The sequence below is a fragment of the Electrona antarctica genome, assembly GCF_951216825.1.
Source record: "Electrona antarctica genome assembly, chromosome: 14".
In the NCBI taxonomy this organism is placed as follows: Eukaryota; Metazoa; Chordata; class Actinopteri; order Myctophiformes; family Myctophidae; genus Electrona; species Electrona antarctica.
The window spans coordinates 43,879,341-43,899,944 of NC_136795.1; the positions used below are offsets into that span (position 1 = coordinate 43,879,341).

The 20,604-nt window shown below is 46.3% G+C and overlaps 1 protein-coding gene across 1 annotated transcript in view; it reads right to left on the reverse strand.

Moving 5' to 3' along the window:
- jupb (junction plakoglobin b) overlaps window positions 1–20,604 on the reverse strand; it is a 135,611-nt gene that overhangs the window by 3,441 nt on the left and 111,566 nt on the right. Inside the window, exons 12-16 of the mRNA XM_079519641.1 lie at window positions 12,377–12,529; window positions 11,556–11,673; window positions 7,005–7,157; window positions 4,951–5,072; window positions 4,146–4,188 (exon numbers count right to left, since the gene is read on the reverse strand). Coding sequence (XP_079375767.1) covers window positions 4,146–4,188; window positions 4,951–5,072; window positions 7,005–7,157; window positions 11,556–11,673; window positions 12,377–12,529 — 589 coding nt within the window. The remainder of the gene's footprint in view (window positions 1–4,145; window positions 4,189–4,950; window positions 5,073–7,004; window positions 7,158–11,555; window positions 11,674–12,376; window positions 12,530–20,604) is intronic.

Genomic DNA, 20,604 nt, shown 5'->3' on the forward strand with positions numbered 1-20,604 from the left:
TATAACCCATTTAGGCCTGACGTTGAAATGTAATACATTCTTCTTCTTTTTTTAAATATATTTTTTTGCGGCTTACGCCTTTTATTGGTTTTTTGAAGGGACAGACAGTAGGCTGACAGGAAACGGGAGAGAGATGGGGGAAGACATGCAGTAAAGGCCGTGTCGGGCTCGGGAGTCGAACCCGCGGCACACTGCGACTGGATTACCAGTCGGGTGCCCAGACGGTTACGCCACCGCCTGGGCAAATGTAATACATTCTGTCAGTGGTTCTCAATATTTCATGTCAAGGACCCCAAATCTTTTTTTGCAATATGCCGCCGACCCCCATCTGAAAAATATGTCGTTCCAGGAACGCCCCCAGAAGCCAAAGATTTGAGTTAAAAACGTTTGCTCTGAAAGAATATATTCAAAGATTTGCGCCGCATTTTCACGATTTTTCAAAAATAGCAGACCTATAAGCTCGTAGCGCGGCACTCGGTGCCGCGCTACGAGCTTGTAGATCTGCTATTTTTCAATAGCTAAAGTATAACATAATGCTTTAAAACACCAAAAGGGGTTCCCGCCCAGAATGGGATAATCTCAGAAGGAGTTACGAATGGATGAATTATAAGACCGAGGTTTTTTGCTGTGGCAGGATATATAGCAGCCATCTGGTGTTGTGGAGCATCTGCCAAAATAATGTTCTACCGCTCCTTCCATGTTGCTTAAAGGGACATTTGCACCGCTGGATGAAACTGCAGTCACTCGATGTTAATCATAGTTATTTGTAAGACTACAAATTGTACTAGATAACAGACAGTAGCACAATTTTAAATGTGCACCCTATGGCCAGGAAAATAATTCTAAGTCTGTGTGTGTTTGACTATAGGGTTTGACTGGATAGCTGAATTAGTACAATGACCATAATTATGTATGCTTTGGTGCGCTGCCCCTCCTTGTGGAGGGGGGGGGGGGGGGGGGGGGGGAGGGGGGAGGTGTGACCACATTTTTCATGACTAAAGTGTATACAGTACATAAAAACCCCAGGAAAGTGTTTATTGTATCCTAAATATCATTAAAATAAGATCTGGTTGTATAAGGGATTAAGGGGTGAAGTGGCCCCTTTAATACAATATAGCTACATAAGTATATTTTCCACTTAAAGCAGCACTATGTAGTTTGGGGTAGGGATGTCCCGATCGGATCGGGTGATTTCGGAATGCATGATAATGATATTGTCCTGTAGTAGGCCTACTATCTATCTCTGAATGATAGCCAAAGCCATGCAAATGGTGTTTTCTCTACAAGAGTTTTAACTTTGATTCAGTTTGAGTTCCATAAACTGTAGTTGCAAGATTCACTCAATCTAATTAACCGATAGAGGGTATGCGCGTGACATCATCATCAAACCAGGAAGTTATGCAGGAATGCCTACTAAGTGGCAAAAAACTACTTTCTGGCCTTGACAGCCCAGACATCCACACAGAAAGGTCATATCTGATTGCATTAAACAACATTAAACAATGTTAAACTCACTTTGCCTGTTGCTTTGCCACTCGATTTGCCACTCGATGTGCCATTCACTTTAAGCATGCGCATACTACTCTCTATACATAATTATTTTTGCTATTATTCCCTACTTTCATATGACATAAAAAAATAAATCCACAATGACAGTCCTTCTATAGTTCTAATAAAAGTAGTCACATATATGTCCATTCACATTTGATACAGCCAGTTTCTGGAGAAAATGGAATTAATTTGGCCGCAAAAGCCTTGAAACTATATGAAAGCAATGTCGCTGTGTTTTGACATAAAAAAATAAATCCACAATGACAGTCCTTCTATAGTTCTAATAAAAGTAGTCACATATATGTCCATTCACATTTGATACAGCCAGTTTCTGGAGAAAATGGAATTAATTTGGCCGCAAAAGCCTTGAAACTATATGAAAGCAATGTCGCTGTTTATATATGTCACGTCCAGCTGTCAACACATTGCGTTCCTGAGATTCCTCGTTGACATAAGCTCAGCTGGCGGTGACTCGACTCATATTAACCACAACACATTAAATATCAATAAAAAAAAAGAAAAAAAAACGTAATTAACATGTCAGTTTATGTTGTGCGACTGGCATCTGCAGCCACCCCGCCTACCCGGAAATGTAGTCTCTGGGTTGTGTGACTCGTTTCTAGTGCTTAGTGTGTTACTCTTTGGGTACATTTCGTCGATGCTTCATATCCATATGAGTGAAAAGGCCGGGTTTATTTTTCAAACACAGTTCTTAAATGAAGAGATCTAAAATCCCCCTATGGGGATTTCAATGCAAATAGAAAGTACACGAACCTGTGGACTGGCGCCCTCTACTGACAGTGACGTCAGGACTTCGGTGCTCTATACACATTTCTCACATGGCATAAGTATATAAAGATCGGATCGGGAAAAATCGGTATCGGCATGTCTCAAAATCAAATGATCAGAATCGGATCGGGAGCAAATAAAAACCTGATCGGGACATCCCTAGTTTGGGGGTATATCAGTGGCCACTTTGGACACAAATAACATGGCAGCCAAAGTCTTAAGACTTCATTACCCAAGAGTCTCTGCAAGCATGTCTGTCAAAGAAGACGCGCTGTGATTGGCCAGTCTTCGCTTTGACTGGCAGTCCTGCCTTGGTGCCTTGACAAAATGTCAGGATGAAACTCAGTAATGCAGTCAAGCCCCTACAGCAGCAGCAACCCTCCTGAGTCTATACATTTATGGAAGGATGATTGCTATTGCTTAACCCATTTTGACCTGAGATCAGATTCTAAAAATGTCTTCTATATCCTGACAGTTTTCTGTAAAAGCTATGTTTCTATGTCAGTCGTTCTTAGATTTTTCAAAAAATAGCAGACCTAGTAGATCTGCTATTTTTCAATAGCCAAAGCATAACATAATGCTAACACCAAAAGGGGTTCCCGCCCAGAATGGGTTAAACATGTAACTTTATAATTTTGTGGGACATAATAAATATGCTATACAGTTGTTAAATAGTTACATAGTGCTGCACAGACAGTCTAGCCTGCGGTTCAGGTCCAGTTAAGTTTGGTTTAAGTCAAGAAGTCTTGAAAGTTTTGTCCTCAGGAAGCTCAGGACAATGTTGAAGTCAGCAGGTCTCTTTCATCAATGTTCATTGTCATATTTATTTGATAATGAAACAATTACTTGTGCATATTGATAAGTGTGTTATTGACTGTGTACCGTTTACTGTATAACCTTTGCAGTATTATATATAGTCTATGGTGGCACTATCCATCCAACTTGTACTAAAGCTCAGACAGACAGACAGACAGACAGACAGACAGACAGACAGACAGACAGACAGACAGACAGACAGACAGACAGACAGACAGACAGACAGACAGACAGACAGACAGACAGACAGACAGAGAAAAGATGAATACTTCTGTGTGGGTACAAAACCGTGAAACCACAGGACCTTAAACTGACCTCCATTACGATTATGACAGCTCTGTGGTGTGTGTGCGTGCGTGCGTGCGTGCGTGTGTGCGCGCTAGCGTGCGTGCGTGCGTGCGTGCGTGCGTGCGTGCGTGCGTGCGTGCATGCATGCCCACTGCAGTAGATTTCAAAGTCTTTGTGAAAATAATGCACCACTCTCTTTCAAAGACCCCTGTCACTCACCTCCCAAGAGACGCACACTCTCTCCTCTCTGCACGCACACACGCACGCAAACACGCACGCACACACACATGCAGTTTCCCTGAGTCTTTCATCCTGAAGCCTAGAAAGTTATTCTGATCTGCGGCAGCCAGGGGGACCTAACTCCTGACTCCTAACCTCCTAACTCCAGCCAGGGGGACCTAACTCCTGATTCCTAACCTCCTAACTCCAGCCAGGGGGACCTAACTCCTACACACCAGTAGGAGTAGATGGCCCTGGCCATTTCTCTGATGGTGCCATCATCATTATTGAGAACACACGCACACGCACACGCACACACACACACACACACACACACACACACACACACACACACACACACACACACACACACACACACACACACACACACATCCGTTTTAACCGGCCACATGGGGTTTATGTGGTGGGGTCTTTTTATGAATTCTATGATTGTTTCTATTACAGGTTTGTTCTGTACTCACCGTCAGACAGGTAGCTGGGCTCCAGAGGTACTGCATTATGGGCCTGCAGAGAGAGAGAGAGAGAGAGAGAGAGAGAGAGAGAAACATTGAGATACATCAGATAAGACTCTGTATTTTCACACGTGCGCACACGCACATGCACACACACGCACACGCACACGGACACACGCACACGCACACGCACACACACACGCACACACACACACAGTACATCATTCACACTGGCAGTGACAAAGTGACAAGTCATTTTCAATGGAAGCAGACACTTCTCTGCACACATGTAATGGAGTACCTCCGAGTCCTGACGTCACTCCCACACACTGGCCCCCCGATCGAGTCACGGACCGTATCGTTTGTATTATCGTATAGTCATCGTGTCATGTCACCCATTCTGGGCAGGAACCCCTTTGGGTGTTTTAAAGCATGATGTTGTGCTTTAGCTATTGAAAAATAGCAGATCTACAAGCTCATAGCGTGCCACCGAGTGGCGCGCTACGAGCTTGTAGGTCTGCTATTTTTGAAAAGTCGTGAAAATGTGGCGCAAATCTTTGAATATATATTTCAGAGCGAACATCTTTAACTAAAATATTGGCTTCATGGGGGGGGGGGGGGGGGTCCCTGGAACTACACATTTTGAGATGGGGGTCCGTGGCCCAATAGAGATAATTCTGGGGGTCCTTGACATGAAAAAGGTTGAGCACCACTGACATAGAAACATGGGTTTTTCAGAAAGATGTTAGGATTTTGAAGCCTTTTTTTTTATCGACCCCAGTCCAAAATGGGATAAACAAGGGAGAGTTCGTACCATTTCCCAGGCGGAGGGGTCGTGTTTGAACAGAGAGTGCGTGAGCTCCACCGACACTCTCTTCCTGTAGTCGGAGCTCTTGTCTTCTGAGATGCGGAACAGCACGGCTGCAGCGTACGTAGCTGGACACACACACACACGCACACACACGCAAACACACGCACACACACGCACACATTTAACATCTTTATTTGCGTTCACATTTAACAAGAAACTCTTGAACACAAACAATATAGTGGATGCGCAAACTTGGAAAACTCTACAACAAGTGCTTCAGGATACAGATCACGGATACAGAAAGCATGGCCTTCTCCATATATGGCGACTGCCAATTATTGCAGACACTGAACAGAATGTTGCCGATGCCTTATAGCTCTCGGCTTGGGCATGCCAGCAATCTGCAGGCCCCTCACGACTGATTTATGGACATTACCGAGGCTTCCAAATATGAACACGCGCACGCGCACGCACACACACACACACACACACACACACACACACACACACACACACACACACACACACACACACACACACACACACACACACACACACACACACACACACACACACACACACACACCACCGCTCCGGTGGGTTGACCACCGCTCCGGTGGTGAGGTGACCACCGCTTCGGTGGTGTGGTGACCACCGCTCCGGTGGTGAGGTGACCACCGCTCCGGTGGTGAGGTGACCAGTAAAAACAGAGAGAAGGGCTAAGGGGCGGTGGTTTGCTCTTCACCGCGGCTTGTGACGTCATGTTGTAGTTCGGTGGTCACCTCGCCACCGAAAATCCAGACTATGTATGAGCCTTGACACTGCTCCGTTTGGAGCAGAGTAGACGTCTACCCGTCTACTCAGGTGCTCAGTAGGTTGATTCCTTCCTATTGTGTAGGTTGATCTGTGCAGTTTAATGCATCGCATGCAGCTACTGGAGCTCAGTAGGTGATCATTCCTTTCAATGCAGCCGTGGTGTCTACCGCGTCGAACATCGAACATGCACTGCTCCCGTGCTTGCGGTTATGTTTAGGTTAGGATTAGAGATAGGGATAGTAATTTCGGAACAAGGAACCTTCTGACTAACGACACGGCACCGCTCCAGTAGCTGCATGCGATGCATTAAACTGCACAGATCAACCTACACAATAGGAAGGAATCAACCTACTGAGCACCTGAGTAGACGGGTAGACGTCTACTCAGTCTATTGAAAGGCCTGATTGCACCTGATTTTCCCCGTTTCAATACACTGATCCCATTCGAAGCGGGTGGGCTTGATGCCTATATAATTCGATGAGGTGCTGGAGGATAATTGTGAGATTGATTTTGTCAAATGCCGTTAGACTAGTCAGCGTTGATGATTATTGACTTGTTTATTATACACCTAAAGAGGCCAGGTGCCTTTCTGCTGCTGAACTGCCTGGACACACACACACACACACACACACACACACACACACACACACACACACACACACACACACACACACACACACACACACACACACACACACACACACACACACACACACACACACACACACACACACACACACACACACACACACACACACACACACACACACACACACACACACGTCTTCTTTCGTCCATGAAGCTTTGAAACTCTCACAGTGCGTTTTAACAGCAGGGGCAACAGCCGGACCGATTTACCGGAAGTGCATTATTTTGTCAATGGGGACCCGGCGACTATACTGGCGATAGCAGCAGGCGATAACAGGCCCGCTGGTTCGAAAAGTGGGCGGAGGCACGTCGCCCGGAAAGATGAAAATAATGTATCTTTTGGTGGCGACGTCGTCCGAAGCGATATAGCGGGCGATTAGGCGATAGCCAATGACATCCATGTGTCGCTCGCAGTTGTTCTCCCACTGTCAAGCAGTGTTGAACAGTTGTGTGGCCTGTGTGCGCTGGACTGTGAGAGAGATGTTGCACACTGGCTTGTTTTGCGGGTAAATTCCAAGAAACCTGTGTGTGTGTGTGTGTGTGTGTGTGTGTGTGTGTGTGTGTGTGTGTGTGTGTGTGTGCGTGCGTGTTACCGATGCCCTCGTTGTTGGAGTGCAGCAGCTCCATCAGGGGGGCGGAGGCTCCCTCGGCGTCGATGACCTCAGCTGACTGTTTGTCCAGAGCCAGCTCACACAGCACGCCTGCAGACACACGCTTCACGTTCTCCACGTACGAGTACAGCAGCTGCACGCACGCACATGCACACACACACACACACACACACACACACACATGCACACACACGCATACATGCACACACACAAACACACATACGAACAGTCAGTGTTATATTTGATTAGAGAGCCAGAGAGAGAGAGAGAGAGAGAGAGAGAGAGAGAGAGCTCTATTTCCGTCAGTGCTAAACCCCTTATCCCTAAACTATACTTTGCCTTCCTAGACTATTTTGAAAAACATTTTTGAATAGTTAAAATAGCCAATCTACATCGACACGCTGTGAGCTGTAGTGGTTTAGGGATAAGGGGTTTATAGCATGGGCGAAAATAGAGCCCAGAGAGTTCTAAGAATCAACTATAAGTAGGGATGGAGCCCGAAAATCGGGTCCATTACAAACCCGGTTCGGCATTTATCGAGACCCGATTATCAATAAGCGTTTGGCTTGTCGAGCCTCTTATCGGGTATAGCCGCAGCGGCTGACGTCACGGGCCGCTCGCTATAAAGGGGGCTTGGACGCGACGGGTGGTTGCGTGGTTCCTCATCGTTTGCCGTGGTGGAAGTATGGTGGAACGGGTGAAAAGTTTGGTAACATTAAAAAAAAAGACAAGAGGGGAGCTAAATGCAATAATGTAGCCTACCACAGTTGTTGCATGCACGAAAGGGAGCATTTCGACAATGCATAGACATCTGTCCATAATGCATTGTATTAAACCCAAACGAGATACCGTTGCATGTCTGCACCGAGTCGAAACAACACGGGAGCCGTCAGCTGCTGCAGCGGAACAAACATCCTCCTCTTCCACCCAACGCATGTTGTGCTTACCGTGCTTGCTGCCCAAGGCAAGCACGGTAAGACGTTGCCATAAATTATTAATCCAATTCATAATAGTACGTTTGGGAAACTCAAATCTCCCTGCCATAGAGTTATAATACTGTATCTCCCGCGAATCGATTGAATAGTCTCACATAATATGTGACGTATTCAATGTGCAACTTTGCAACAAGTCTATCGTTGCCGAAAAGGCAGAGCTACAAGCTCACAACGCGGTGCAACCAGACGCGTTGTGAGCTTGTAGATTGGCTATTTTTGGTGCGCGACACCGCCGTACGATGATGTATACATTTCACTTTTAAAGTGACGGTGTGTGTGTGTGTGTGTGTGTGTGTGTGTGTGTGTGTGTGTGTGTCTGTGTAAGTGTGTATAAACCTTAGAACTGTTTATTGGCATACAAACTCTCACAACTGGCCAATAAAAATAAGGTTCTGTTCTTTCCACAAAATAATAGCAAATGCTCAATAAGCCTGCTCGATAAGGTGATCGTTATCAATAAAACCTTAACGAGCTCCATCCCTAACTATAAGACAGTGGTTCTCAAAGTGGGGGACCTTCATGGGGTCCCCAGAGCAGTTATTGGCTGTTCAATGATAGCAGATCTACAAGCTCACAGCGCGTCACTTCGTGCTGCATGCGCTGTGAGCTTGTGTACATCTGCAATGTTTGTTTTTTTTCAGGGGGGGGGGGTCCGCGGCCAAACACATCAATTTGGGGGTCCTTATTAGGGGTCCAATGAGAAACACTGAACTATAAAGAGACTGAAGGGAGTGAAAGAGAGATCAGTTCATTAACCCATTACAGACCCGAGGCCATTTCTACATAATGTCTTCTGAATGAATTGCATTTTTATAGCGCTTTTCCAAGTGCTTAAATCGCTTTACAATGGTTCATTCATTCATACCATTGGGAGGTGAAGCGGCGAAACAGTCGACGCCAGCGTCCTCACTTCCCACATTCACACACCAATGGTGGCGAGCTCACACCGACCGACTCATTGGAGGCGATGTAGGGTTCAGTGTCTTGCCCAAGGACACTTCGACATGTGGACAGGAGGAGCCGGGATTCGAACCGCCGACCCAGGGATCATTGGACGACCTGCTCTACCTCCTGAGCCACAGCCGCCCCAAACCCTGAACCCTAACAGTTTTCTCAAAAATATTTTTATGTCAGTAGTTCTCAAACGTTTTCATGTCAAGGACCCCCACAATTATATGCATTTAGCCGCCCGCCCCCCCCCCCCCCCCCCATCTCAAAATATGTTGTTCCAGCCAGGGACTATCCGGAAGCAGATTTGAGTTAAAAAATTTAAGATTTGCACACATTTTCATTTTCATAGCCAACCTATTTTATAAAATATTACTATACTATTTTATAGCTCAAATCTAAAATGGCACAGACACCTCCGCCGGTCTTAATGTGTTATAATAGGCCTCACTTCATTTAAGACGTGATGCCAGGAAGCTCACGTCAATACGGACGGCACAAAACAAACAATGACATCATTTCCTCCTCAAATCACCGCCACTAATAACTGTGATGGATGTCGCTGTGACATTGTGAAACGTTAAACGGAACACAAATTGGATTATTACTCCAGCCAGAATTGTGGAGCCTTATGAGGAATATGCGTGTGCGTGTTATCGTCCTGCAGTAACGCATAATGCTGCCATAGGATTTCTACTAAATTCACCATAATGGGATATTTCTCTGACAGAAGTGGAATGGAATAGATGCTGCATGGAAAACATAATGGTGCATCTGGCAGATAACGCACAGAGAGAGAGCGAGAGAGAGAGAGAGAGAGAGAGAGAGAGAGAGAGAGAGAGAGGAGAGAGAGAGAGAGAGAGAGAGAGAGAGAGAGAGACAGAGAGAGAGAAAGAGAGAGAGAGAGACAGAGAGAGAGAGAGAGAGAAAAAGAGAGAGAGAGAGAGAGAGAGAGAGAGAGAGAGAGAGAGAGAGAGAGAGAGGATGGAGGAAAGTGGTGAATGTAAATAGAGAGATGATTGAAGTGAGGTGATTCCGACCATGACCCTCTCATGGTTGGAGAAGTTTTGTGTGACTAGAACTATACAGTAAACTAATATACCATCACTGTCGGACAGATACCTCTTATCTCCATATTCTAACTTTCGCGTGAGCGTGCGCACATTTGTGCGCACGTGCGTTAGGGCATTAAGCAACTAGTCGACTAGTTTACTAGTCGACTAGTAAATCAACTAGTCGACCTTGTTGGTACTAGTTGACTAGTTGATTTTTTTTCCCCCCCGAATGTTGTAGGCCTCAAGATCAGGTAGATTATAGTTATAGTCACCAATGTACACAGTTTTTTAATGTACAAATATTTATTAAAAAAATATATATATATTTTTTTCTTTTACATAATAGGTAGAAAATTAACTGGTCGACTAGTAAACTAGGCAACTAGTCAACTAGTAAAAATGACTAGAAGTGAATGCCCTAGCGTGCGTGCGTGCGTCTGTCGACGAAATCAACACTGGATGGCTTATTGTACAAAAGCATTTATTGTACAAAAGCATTATTCTGTACTGTTCCGCATGTTTCTATACAACATACTGTCCATGCCTAACAGAAACACACTTTTCAGTATTACCCAAATTGCTTCCAAGACTTCCTATACACCCACACTTTCTGATATGAACAATAAGGCCATATCACACGGCTATAGCACTCTCAATATCACGTGACACTGATCATCCCCTGTATCGCTTTTTCAACCTCATGCCATCAGGACAAAGATACAGAACCTTACCATGGAAAAAGGTTCGTTTCAGTAGGAGCTTCGTCCCCTCAGCCAACCGATTCTGGACGGGAACCCGTTTTGGTGTTTTATAACTAAGCATTATTTAGCTATTGAAAAATAGCAGATCTACAAGCTCATAGCGCGCCACCGAGTGGCGCGCTACGAGCTTGTAGGTCTGCTATTTTTGAAAAATCGTGAAAATGTAGCACAAATATTCTTTCAGAAGACTTATTTATTTCGACGTCAGGCCTAAATGGGACAAACTGCCCCGCCGATAGGATGGTTCTGTACACAACTGGGGACCTCATGTTTTTGTATTGTCTTGGTGTTATGTTTTTTCTGTACTATGTGTTGTTTTTTTGTTGGTGTTGAACAGACCTGTGAAGATGAATATCCTTCGGGACAATACAGATTATTATTAAGGCACTATATATATTCAGTGATTTCACTTAATTCAAATATCACTTTTTTTGTTTTGTTGTGATAATCTTCCCTACTATAGAGTGTGCTGACCATATAAGGAGTTCCTCCCTGTCCCCAGTTAACCCCTGGGGGTAAAAATAAACCTTAGGTTTCGTTCGTTTTTGGCTATAGGTGGCCCAGCCTTCATCCAATCAGGATAGAGAGGGGCCTTCCGCCAATCATGATCGAGCGGGGGCGGGCCTTGGTGTGTGTGTGCTGTTGGCCTGTCGCGTGCCCCCCCCCCCCACTGTAGTGCGTGCATGTGTACATCTTGTTAGCGGGGCGGACCGGGGTTTTTTTTCCAAATCACCCAATTCACTGACTGCTCCTTTAAAGATACGTTAGTCTATAGCACAAACAGAGGGATGGTCTGCATGCTGGCGATCTCTCCTCGGCTCATGGGGTCTCTGGCCAGGATGTGCAGCGCCCCGGTGCAGCCCTCCACTATCTCCTCCATACGCACCCCGTCCTGGGGGGAGGGGGAGGGGGAGAGAGAGAGACAGAGAGAGACACACACACACAGAGCACAGATGGAGACAGAGAGACCATTACCCAGGAGGCATGTGTTGCAGTGACAGACATGATGAATGCCACAGTGATCATTTTGTTTATCACTATACAGTCAGTAGCCTACAACAGTATACAGCATGGCTCTGCCTGCCTGCCTGCCTTGCCTGCCTTGCCTGCCTTGCCTGCCTGCCTGCCTGCCTGCCTGCCTTGCCTGCCTGCCTGCCTGCCTGCCTGCCTGCCTGCCTGCCTGCCTGCCTGCCTGCCTGCCTGTAATAAGCACCTCCACTAAGTGAAACGTTTAACTGTAATTGTATAATGGAAGTCATTGGGGTTTTGATCCGGCTGTAACAACAAATAACAGCTGGATGACAAAACATGGCTCCATCCCAAAGGCTAGAATTTGAATGTTGAATATTAAGTGTTCTTACTAAAATGTTGGCTAATTATATGGCATTTCCTAAAAGGCTAGAGTGCATAGAATCCTCTGTGTGTGTGTGTGTGTGTGTGTGTGTGTGTGTGTGTGCGTGCGTGCGTGCGTGCGTGCGTGCGTGCGTGCGTGCGTGCGTGCGTGCGTGCGTGCGTGCGTGCGTGTGTGCGTGCGTGCGTGGTGTGCGTGCGTGCGTGCGTGGTGTGCGTGCGTGGTGTGCGTGCGTGTGTCCAACCTGGTACGTCTGCTGCGCTGAGGAGGCGTGTCTCTGCGTATCCTGGTGGGACTTCAGCAGCAGGTTGACCAATCGCGGGATAGCTCCCGCCTCCCTCAGGGGAGCCTGATTGGCCGGGCAAAGTGCCAGGTTACGGATCAGACCAACCGTAGCCTGAGGAGAGGACGACATCATCAGCACACTCATGCGGGAGCACATCAGATCAGAGAGCGTGGGGGGAGGACCCTTGGCCTCTGAGGCCAATACTTCTTATAACACCCATCACCCAAAATCCTATGTTTCCATGTCAGTGGTTCTCAACCTTTTCCATGTCAAGGAACCCTCGGAATTATCTGTATTTGACCCCAATCGGAAAAAATATGTTTTTCCAGGTACCCCCCCCCCCCCCCTCCCCCCAGACGCAAAGACTTGAGTTAAAAATGTTTGCTGTGAAAGAATATACAGTATATTCAAAAAGATTTGTGCCGGTCTATTCTTTGTTATGAACAGGAGATCTATATAAGCTCACAACACTAAGAACACTTTGATGTGTGATGATGCGTTCATCTGAGGATTTACTACATCTGATGGATAGTCTCTCTCTCTCTAGTCTGCATCCTCCCTACATTCCTCTCTGTGCTTTCCTCTCTAATGAGTACTGTCATGTTCTCCCATGAGTCACATTCTCTCTCACTCTGTCGCACACACGCACACACGCGCACGCACGCACGCACGCACACACGCCACACGCACGCACGCTCTTGTACATCTCCATATATAACGTCACATTCTTTCCTCATCCTCTCTGTCCCTCGTCCCTCTCTCGCCCCTCTCTCACTCTCATCTATGTAAGGCTTCCATCTATTATAATAAGGAGTCACATTAACCCATTTTGGGCGGGAACCCCTTATGCTTTAGCTATTGAAAAATAGAAGATCTACAAGCTCATAGCGCGCCACCGAGTGGCGCGCTACGAGCTTGTAGGTCTGCTATTTTTGAAAAATCATGAAAATGCGGCACAAATCTTTGAATATATATTCTTTCAGAGCGAACGTTTTTTTTAATTTCGACGTCAGGCCTAAATGGGTTAACCCATTCAGGCCTGACGTCGAAATTTAAAAAAAAAAGTTTTCTAAATCATGACAATTTTCGGAAAGATTTGAGGCACATTTTAACGATTTTTCAAAAATAGCAGACCTACAAGTTCATAGCGCGCCACTCGGTGGCGCGCTATGAGCTTGTAGATCTTCTATTTTTCAATAGCTAAATTATAACAATGTTTAAAACACCAAAAGGGGTTCCCGCCCCAAAATGGGTTAATGGTTAATGTGGTTAAACGCTAACGTGACATGGATGCGTTCCAGGTCTCAATGGGTTAAGGCCCAACTAGGAGCCTCTCATCTATCCATACATCCAGACTCCACAGAGACATTACATCTGCAGCCATGCAGGGCATGAGAGAGCGACGTCAGGACTTTGGTGCTCCGTAGTTAAATTGTGATTATTATTTGTGCACGCAGAGCGCACAAGTATTCAAGGTTCAAGGTTCAAGGTTATTTTTATTAGTGTCCCCGAAGGGCAATAGGTTTTACAGCAGTTCACAAGGCTTGAAATACATATACATATATCAGTCAAACCAAACGTATTGCTGCTGGTCGCTAGCGTGAGCTGCGCCCGGCCTACTTGCATCTTCAGAGCGACCGCCCACTTCAAGAGTCAAGTAGTAGTAAGTATTGTAGTCGTGCTGGCTGTTTTATGAGTATGCTCGGAGGTATATACTGTATGTCAGGGGTGGGCAACTGGCGGCTCCCACCTTCACTTAATGTGGCCCTCAGGTTAATGTCAGAATACTGATATAATATTGATTTCAGCTGTTACAATTCCACAACATGCAAACACAACCCGCTGTTATTATACTTCAGTCTAAATGAGTAGCTCATTGCTCAACACAAGCATAATTAAAGGCATTTGAAATTGCATAAACATTTTCATTTTCAGGATTCCAATTCAAAAATAGCAAAAAAAAAATCAAGTTTTCAATTCGAATATAGCAAAAAAATAGCCGATCTACAAGCTCAAACCGCGTCGCAGTGCGTTTTGAGCAGTCGCGTTTTGAGCAGTCGCGTTGTCTGCAGTTACGCCACTGGACCGTATGTCGCCGTTTATACTACACATTTCCCGTCGCGACCTTGCCCTCATGGCGTCTTACTGGTTATTATTAACTCAGTGGTCAACTGTAGAATTAAGAGGCAGCTCCCAGTAAACGCACATGCACGGCGCGCGCACGTGCAGTTGTGCTCACTCGTGGGCCCAAGCACACACACAGAGTCACAGACACAACGATTGATATTCTAGTAGCATAACGTGCGTGCGTGCGTGCGTGCGTGCGTGCGTGCGTGCGTGCTTGTCTAACAGACAAGGTTCATAGCTAATTGCAGCTGATTGACTGTCATGAAGTTAATTGGCGCTGAGGTATAGGGTTCATCCTCAAATGCGTCTATTACATTATGAGGTGAATTGTGTGCAGCGTCGACACTAAAAGGAAAGGACACGAGGTCACTCCAATAAGCTAGGGGTCACCTTCCAGGAAGCACGTTTGACCGCCAATCTGCCTGCGAGATTAGACCTGCACTTTGTGCACAGGTGGAAAGATTGTCCCAAGGATAACGCCGGAGGGGATCGGAGGCTATGGGGTCACCCAACCGAAAGCAAGGCTCATCCTCTGTGGAGCGTGGAGGTTTCACAGCAATCCAGCCTGCAGTTTATAGATAGAGAGATATTATGTTATATTATGTTTTTTTGTGGCTTTCGTCTTTATTTTATATTTTTTTATAAAGGGACAGACAGTAGGCTGAAAATGGGGGAGATGGGGGAGTGACATGCAGTAAAGGCCGTCGGGATCGGGAGTCGAACCCGCGGCACACTGCCAGACTCGGACTACCGGCCACGGTGCCTGGACCGCTGAGCCACGGCCTAGAGATATTATGTTTGACACCAAAGTGGTAGTAGAGCGGAGGTTACCAACCACTGGTACTAGTACCGCATGGTGGTACTTGAGCCCCCCTCCGGTGGTACACAGAGGAGTCGCCCAAAAGAAATCACACCCGTGTGAAGTGAGTGGTGCAACACCATGTGGGGGTCCCCGTGGGGGTCCCCGGAAGTTCCAGACCCACAGGACCACGACCAGGGTGCCGGCCCGGTTCCGGCAAGCCGCCCCACGTCCGAAACGGTTGAGAAATGAGAGTTACCAGGTGGGGGTCTCCGGGGGTCCCCGGGGAGTCCTCGGGGGAGTCCTCGTCCAGGAACGCGCCCAGGGGGCCGAGCCAAATCCGGCAAGCCGCCACACGTCCGAAACGGTTGAGAAATGACCGTGTGGGGGTCCCTCTACTGTACTGTACTGTACTGTCACTGTACTGTACTGGCACACCCGAAATCATCATATATACAGTTAATATGTGCGTGTGTGTTTGTGTGAAATGAGCACGACAGCACACCTAGCCGTTAATAGGAGATGGGATTAATCACATTAGAAATATCCTCAGTTGTGCTGATTAGTGATTAGACAGTTTTGTCAGAGCAGACAGCAGCATTATCGGCTTATAGGAATGGAACAAAAAGGGCAGGTATACGCTCCTGTATTTTAACATCATTATTATGGTGGTACTGTACTTGGAGAGCCCAATATTTTCTGAGGTCGTGCTTTAGTATAAAAAGGTCGGGATGTAGGAGAGGACTAAGCAACATAATCTCCAGTTAGTTCTGGCCTCACATTCAAATATATTTGACACCCCCGAGAACATCTTAGCACTCTCTCCCCGTCAAATCTGTCTAATACCCCTCACCTCTTGCTCAGACTCTCCCTATCTCCATTCCTCCACTTGGAAGTGGAGGAAAAGGCCTATACGTCTGTCAGCGGAGGGTGTCGGGTGGGATGAGTAGAGGGGAGCCTCTACATACTCACGGTCAGCTCCTCATAGACATAGAATGGTATAGACGCCTCCTTCGGCTCGAGGGGGGGGGGTCTGTATCTCGAGGGAGGGCGAGCTTTGTGCGTCACAGAAGGGGACGTCCGGTATAGGCCAATCAGAGGCAATGCCCGATAAAGCTCCTTTGAATTGAATTGATAAGTCCCGGAAAAAGATGCTGCTTGTGATTGGCCAGTGGTGCCGTGCCTTTCGCACTTCCGGCCCACCTGCGCCCGCGCTTGCGAAGCAGGTCACTCCAATGAACTGCAGCAGAAAAACTGCAACATGACACACCATGGTGATAAGAGGCTCACCGCTCACCCAAACACATCTCTCTGTTTTCACTAACCACGGTGATAAGAGGCTCATCGCTCACCCAAACACATCTCTCTGTTTTCACTAACCACAGTGATAAGAGTCTCACCGCTCACCCAAACACATCTCTCTGTTTTCACTAACCACGGTGATAAGAGGCTCACCCAAACACATCTCTCTGTTTTCACTAACCACGGTGATAAGAGGCTCACCCAAACACATCTCTCTGTTTTCACTAACCACGGTGATAAGAGGCTCACCGCTCACCCAAACACATCTCTCTGTTTTCACTAACCACGGTGATAAGAGGCTCACCGCTCAGCCAAACACATCTCTCTGTTTTCACTAACCACGGTGATAAGAGGCTCACCCAAACACATCTCTCTGTTTTCACTAACCACGGTGATAAGAGGCTCACCCAAACACATCTCTCTGTTTTCACTAACCACGGTGATAAGAGGCTCACCGCTCACCCAAACACATCTCTCTGTTTTCACTAACCACCGTTTCAGTGGTCGCCTTATCACCTCAAACTGGATTATGAATAGGACCTCCTGTATCTAGATTACCTGAGTCCAGGGAGTTAGTGTTATCATACCCCCTTAGATAGCACTTTTTAGACTTAGATAGCATTTGAAACAGTCTTATAGCATGTCATGTAGACAGCACAATAATTACATTGTATGTAGTCATAGCACTTCATAGTACACATGTATAGCATAGTATAGTATGTATAGTTTATATGTATAGTGTCATTCTTAGCTTACGCATGTTTCATGATAAATGCATTTTATATATGTGATGTATTCCCATGCTTTTGTTCTTGCCTAATGCAAGTTGCTCTGGATTAAGAGCGTCTGCTAAATGCCTAAATTGTAATTGTAAATTGTAAATTGTTAGTGTAGTGACATTGCCTACCATTGGGAAGTCTGCCCAAAATGAACATATATATATTTGTACGATGAGCATTGCAGCTGATTATGTGGGGTACAGTTGGAGGCCATCGATATTGTCCTTTTCTTTTTGCTGAGGTTTGCGTGATCTGCGCAAAAGGACAGTTAACCCATTTTGGGCGGGAACCCCTTTTGGTGTTTTAAACATTATGTTATAATTTAGCTATTGAAAAATAGCAGATCTACAAGCTCATAGCGCGCCACCGAGTGGCGCGCTACGAGCTTGTAGGTCTGCTATTTTTGAAAAATTGTGAAAATATTTATTTCAGAAAACTGGAGGATTTAGAAGGATTTTTTAAAATTTTGAGGTCAGGCCTAAATGGGTCAAATGATAAGGGACAATATCGGTGGCACCCAACTGTAGGTTCCAAGTGATAATAATGTGTCAAAATTGCCATTATCTCAACAAAATCTCAACTCTATGTCAACTCTGTAATCATCGGTAATGAGCAACAAACAGGACATAATGGCAATGTTATGCTCCATGTACTTTAATTGTTGCAATGCAATGTAAACACATTTACACCAATTAGTGCCCTCTGTACAAATGGAAGCGATTAACAGCGAAAACGGTCTATGTTTTCGTACAACACGTGGCCGAAGCTGTGAGTCGACATACTTGTTCCCTCTTGTCCTTGGCTGGCGTTTAGAGAAGCAACCCACAGCGTTTGTGTTGTGTTTTGTTTTGTCGGTTAAGACATGCTACAGTAAAGCTCTGATGTCCCCGAGGCACAATTTGGTTTGCAACAGCAGTCAATAATTACTAAAACGTGTGTATGTGTGTGTGTGTGTGTGTGTGTGTGTGTGTGTGTGTGTGTGTGTGTGTGTGTGTGTGTGTGTGTGTGTGTGTGTGTGTGTGTGTGTGTGTGTGTGTGTGTGTGTGTGTGTGTGTGTGTGTGTGTGTGAGCATGCGTGTGTGCGTGCGTGCGTGCGTGCGTGCGTGCGTGCGTGCGTGCGTGCGTGCGTGCGTGCGTGCATGCGTGTCTCCACTCCCAGTGGAGACACGGAGTGGCCAACAGTAGAAGAACGTGGTTGTAATAAAACTAAGACTGACAGTCAGGAGAACATGATATCTGTGAAACCACACATTGTGTTCATTTGGTATCACTCTATTGTTCAATTAACAGTCTGTACAGCAGTTCTTATCCAGAGTGACCTACAATCACCAGATCAATGGCATTATAAACCCTCGTCAATGACTTAATGGTCGTGTAAGTGTATATACATACAGTACATACTGCAACAGAAGAACACGTTTGTGCTTTCCAAGAAGCAAACCAAGCATCTTCCTAAACAACACGCTCTGATTTCTTAACCTTTTGCGGTCCAGCAAAGAAAACATCAATAGCATACCATAAGATACATACATACTGTACATGAGAGAGGAGCGCTATACGGACTGAGACAGAACAGACAGGCCGTGAGTCTGCCCCCTGTTTGCTTTACTTGGGAGAGATAACTGGAAGGGAGAGTGTAACAGAGACAAACAGACAGGACAGATACGGAGACCGTGTAGGACGGACGGACAGACAGACAGACAGACAGACAGACAGACAGGGAGGGAGGGAGGGAGGGAGGGAGGGAGGGAGACAGACAGGGAGACAGACAGGGAGACAGAAAGACAGACAGGGAGACAGGGAGACAGGGAGGGAGACAGGGAGACAGGGAGACAGCTGAGAGGGAGACAGCATAGGGAGAGACAGTCAGCTGAGAGGGAGACAGCATAGGAGAGACAGTCAGACAGACAGCTGAGAGGGAGACAGCATAGGAGAGACAGTCAGACAGACAGCTGAGAGGGGAGACAGCATAGGAGAGGACAGTCAGACAGACAGCTGAGAGTGAGACAGCATAGGAGAGACAGTCAGACAGACAGCTGAGAGGGAGACAGCATAGGAGAGACAGTCAGACAGACAGCTGAGAGGGAGACAGCATAGGAGAGACAGTCAGACAGACAGCTGAGAGTGAGACAGCATAGGAGAGACAGTCAGGACAGACAGCTGAGAGGGAGGACAGCATAGGAGAGGACAGTCAGACAGACAGCTGAGAGGGAGACAGCATAGGAGAGACAGTCAGACAGACAGCTGAGAGGGAGACAGGCATAGGAGAGACAGTCAGACAGACAGCTGAGAGGGAGACAGCATAGGAGAGACAGTCAGACAGACAGCTGAGAGGGAGACAGCATAGGAGAGACAGTCAGACAGACAGCTGAGAGGGAGACAGCATAGGAGAGACAGTCAGACAGACAGCTGAGAGGGAGACAGCATAGGAGAGACAGTCAGACAGACAGCTGAGAGGGAGACAGCATAGGAGAGGACAGTCAGACAGACAGCTGAGAGGGAGACAGCATAGGAGAGACAGTCAGACAGACAGCTGAGAGGGAGACAGCATAGGAGAGACAGTCAGACAGACAGCTGAGAGGGTAGACAGCATAGGAGAGACAGTCAGACAGACAGCTGAGAGGGAGACAGCATAGGAGAGACAGTCAGACAGACAGCTGAGAGGGAGACAGCATAGGAGAGACAGTCAGACAGACAGCTGAGAGGGAGACAGTATAACCCATTCTGGGCGGGAACCCCTTTTGGTGTTTTAACTAAGCATTATGACTGTTATATACTTTTAGCTATTGAAAAATAGCAGATCTACAAGCTCGTGGCGCGCTACGAGCTTGTAGGTCTGCTATTTTTGATAAAAATCGTGAAAATGCGGCACAAAATCTTTGAATATATATTTCGATATATATATATATATATATATATATATATATAATATATATATATATATATATATTTCGACGTCAGGGCCTAAATGGGATAAGCGAGACAAAGAGACAGCTGGAGCTACTGTACATGTTCAGTTATCAGCCAGTAGCGTAGCGGTGATTAGAGCTACTGTACATGTTCAGTTATCAGCCAGTAGCGTAGCGGTGATTCTTGTTTCCAACAATTCCAGCACAGATCCATTTTAGAAGAAGTAATATGGAAATGATCTCCAGTTCCATTTGCAGGGTGAACTCTTA